This window comes from Corylus avellana, chromosome ca1, assembly GCF_901000735.1.
Source record: "Corylus avellana chromosome ca1, CavTom2PMs-1.0".
NCBI lineage: Eukaryota > Viridiplantae > Streptophyta > Magnoliopsida > Fagales > Betulaceae > Corylus > Corylus avellana.
The window spans coordinates 1,399,156-1,402,567 of NC_081541.1; the positions used below are offsets into that span (position 1 = coordinate 1,399,156).

At 34.2% G+C, this 3,412-nt stretch overlaps 2 protein-coding genes across 2 annotated transcripts in view; one reads left to right on the top strand and one right to left on the bottom strand.

The window, feature by feature from the left end:
• LOC132166945 (cyclic nucleotide-gated ion channel 1-like) lies at nt 1-2,553 on the bottom strand (the record flags this gene model as incomplete). The annotated part of the gene is given in 4 exon segments (XM_059577812.1): nt 1-30; nt 848-1,188; nt 1,468-1,680; nt 2,128-2,553. Coding segments are annotated over 4 exon segments (1,004 nt in total), but the record flags the coding sequence as incomplete, so codon positions are not given.
• Nucleotides 1-3,412, top strand: part of LOC132162696 (cyclic nucleotide-gated ion channel 1-like) — a 9,647-nt gene that overhangs the window by 4,206 nt on the left and 2,029 nt on the right. The window lies entirely within an intron of this gene.

Genomic DNA, 3,412 nt, shown 5'->3' on the forward strand with positions numbered 1-3,412 from the left:
AACTTGTTTGAAGATTTTGACCAAAAAGAACTGCAAATATTGGAGAAAATTTCATAGCAATATCAGAATCATATAATATGCTCAACATATAACAATAATAATAATATAAAAGGATTCACGTTGAAAGTGTTAGGAAATCTATCTTATTCCACATAACAGGTGAGATGCAAGAAATAAGAACTCAAAGACAACCAATCACAAAACACAAAGATTTACTTGGTTCACTACTAAGGGCTACGTCTACAAAGTTTTAACGAGGTTTTACTATTTTCGAGAAAAACAATACAGGAGGTGTCAATAATACATTCATACAAAACCCTAGTCAGAATTGACTATAAATATAATCCTCAACTAGGTCAAAATACCAAAACAGTTTCAAACATCGGACCAGTTCGGGTGTAAGCGTCTATCGGCCCAAGCCTCCGCTCCATGGACTAAACCTTAGAAAAAATCTCATTTAAACCATAGGGCCTCCAACATCGGATCGGGTCGGGTGCAAATTAACCAGGTCAAATAGAATTAGCCAAGTTCCACATAGCCTAACAAAAAGTATAAGTAAAGACTACAGCTGAAATGTAGGGCTCAAGATAAGGAAACATAAACCAAGATCACAAACCAATGCCTTAGCTAGCTCTTTTCCATCCAACCTGATAAGGATAACTAACGAATTGAAGTAGCCTTTTTGCCACAGTTTGATGTATCAAAGTGTTATGTCTATCACTTTATAGGCCTTTAAAATGACTGGTAGTTGATGGGTTTTTTCTTATATATATAAGGAAAAAAAAAAAAAAAAAACTATTGTTGAATAGCTCAATATAGAAAGCCAAAGAGTGTAACATGTCCAAACCTCAAATTTCGCAGGCCCCACCAGAAACAGTACGAGAGCTTTCGTGGAAAATCTTTAGATTCCAAATTACGAGATTGAAGGGCTACAAGGAATATTCCAAAATCAAAGCTCGTTGTGTTTGATGTTCCTAAATCAAAGCCCGTTGTGTTTGATGTTCCTAAATCCAAGCCGATTGTGTTTGGTGTTTCTATAGAGCACCAATTCTTTAAAAATTTGCGATCACTGAAATGGTGTTTGCAGTTAAAAGAAATTGAAGTACATTCAGCATGCTTTTCACAGGCGGTGTGCCAACAAGCTGTCTCTCGTTGGATTGAAAATAAGTACCAAAAGGCACCCAATACCTAAATATTTAAGAAAGAGAAGTCACATTATAAAGATCAGCAAATTCTGCAGGTATCCTACCAAAAAAGAAAATAGAACAACGAAAGATAGAGAGAGTTGTGTAGAAAGACAAAAGAAAGTAATGTATAATGAATGATTTTCCGAACTTGAATATAGAAATGCTCTGGGCTCAGATAAAAATTAATCCGACAGTTATACAGGAAAAAATGAAATAAGCAATAAAAATTTATGATGACGTAAAATAAATATGAATATGATATATTGATAATCAAACTTACATGACTGGAAAGGATATAGAGAAAGAAATTGAATGCAGCTTTAACCCATACAATTCTAGCAAGTTTGCTGGCAGTCCTGCTGAGATTCACCCATGATATGTAGATTCGGATAACTCTTGGTACATATTGGAAGAAAACAACAGCGTTCAGCAACTTCCTTTTGACCAAAAATTTCGACTCTCTCATTTCTGAAAAAATAATTGGAAATATAACCTGGAGAAAACATACAACTCATCGTAAGATCTACTTAATTATATAGGCAATATTGTTTATTCAAACTAAGAGATCTTTTCCTGATCTTTTCCTGATATCTTTATATATATATCATGACATTACATCCTCCGATCCATGCTTTGGTATACCATGCATACAATAAAAACCCTGGTCGACTTCTAATATTTAAAGAAGATTATCGATGACTTCTAAAGACCAAAACTCTATTTTCTTATACAAGTTTATTTTAAGATATTTTTGGAAAAATTTCACTTATGTTCTCTGAAGTATAAACGATTTTGCAATCATAACCTCGAAATTTAAAAATTTGTAAGGTCAATATACCATGTTGCAGCCCTTTCTAATTTGACCATTTTTTGTTAAATGTGCAAAATGCCCTTTTTATAATAAAATAAAATAATTCAATAGTAGAAAAGTGTCCCTTACCTGTGGGAGTGGAAGAATAGCGAGAACGTCAATTACGAAGAGCCGCGAGAAGAAGTAGCGGTGTGCTATTTGCCAACGATCTCTAACCACCACAATTCGTCCAAGCTTACGAGAGTCCTCGTCGATGTAAGGACAAATAGATTGCAAAATTATATTCAAAACATAAATGAAATCCGTGACAAATCGTAAAGTATAAGCTGTGATCTTTAATCTTCTATCTGTCGACAGGCACTTGTTATCTCCATTGATGATAGGAATGTAAAAGAACAAAGGGTCCATTGATACTGCAATCACACACGACACTGCAAACATCATATTCCACCAATGAGGCAGTGGCTCCTCTGGTTTAAGAATTCTTTCTATTTTTGTTCTCTTTCGTCCTGAATCATCTCCATCAGTTTTGGAAACTTGCATCTCCATATCCTCATCCCTGAATTCAATATAACAGACAAAGAATTAAGTTAATGATATATCTTTTTTACTTTCTCCGGCCTTTCAAATAATGGAAGTAATAGCGCCATAGCGGGACCATATGGAACTTGTTCTTATATTCTTCAATCTAGCTAGTTTCTTAGAATTTGACTGGCTTTCAGGGTCTCTAATTAATAATAAAAAAAAAAATTAATCTTTGAAAAATATTTTACATCAAAACTAACACAACCTCAACCTCATCTATTTTAATTTTATGTTCTATCTAAAGGCTTATAGTGGGGTTGTTGTTTTTACAGTGGTTGTTGTTTTTACCGCAACGGACTCTTTACAGAATTTCTTTGCACTTTGTACCACTCTGTACGGCCCTGGAATAGGCCCAGCACCATTGCCTGTTGTTTGGTCCTTTTGGACTGGATCCAGAATTTGTTACTGTATTTATATTGCTTCTACCATTTGAGCTTTGTTGTTGAGGTGCCCTCCCCTTTTGTGTTTGTTTTAATCATGTAACCCTCTTTCTCTTGCTTGCTTAGAAAAAAATAAAAAATAAAAAATAAAATAAAGGCTTATATGCCAGCACTTCAAGAAATTATTGTACTAAGATTTCTTGGTCTCGTTTTCTGCTTTTGTAGTTGGGCCTTCCAGCCCATCCACTTAACAAAACATAAAGAGAAGATGGGTTACAACATTTAAAGTTATACAACATTTTTCGTACTCTGTGTGTTTTAAATACCTTCTCACAATACACATCAACGGATATGACATGAGTATGATAAATCAGTGTAAAAAAATAGCTTTATTCTTTACAAAATACTCATATTGTTCAAGGATGGCATAGTGAGCTAAAGACTACACC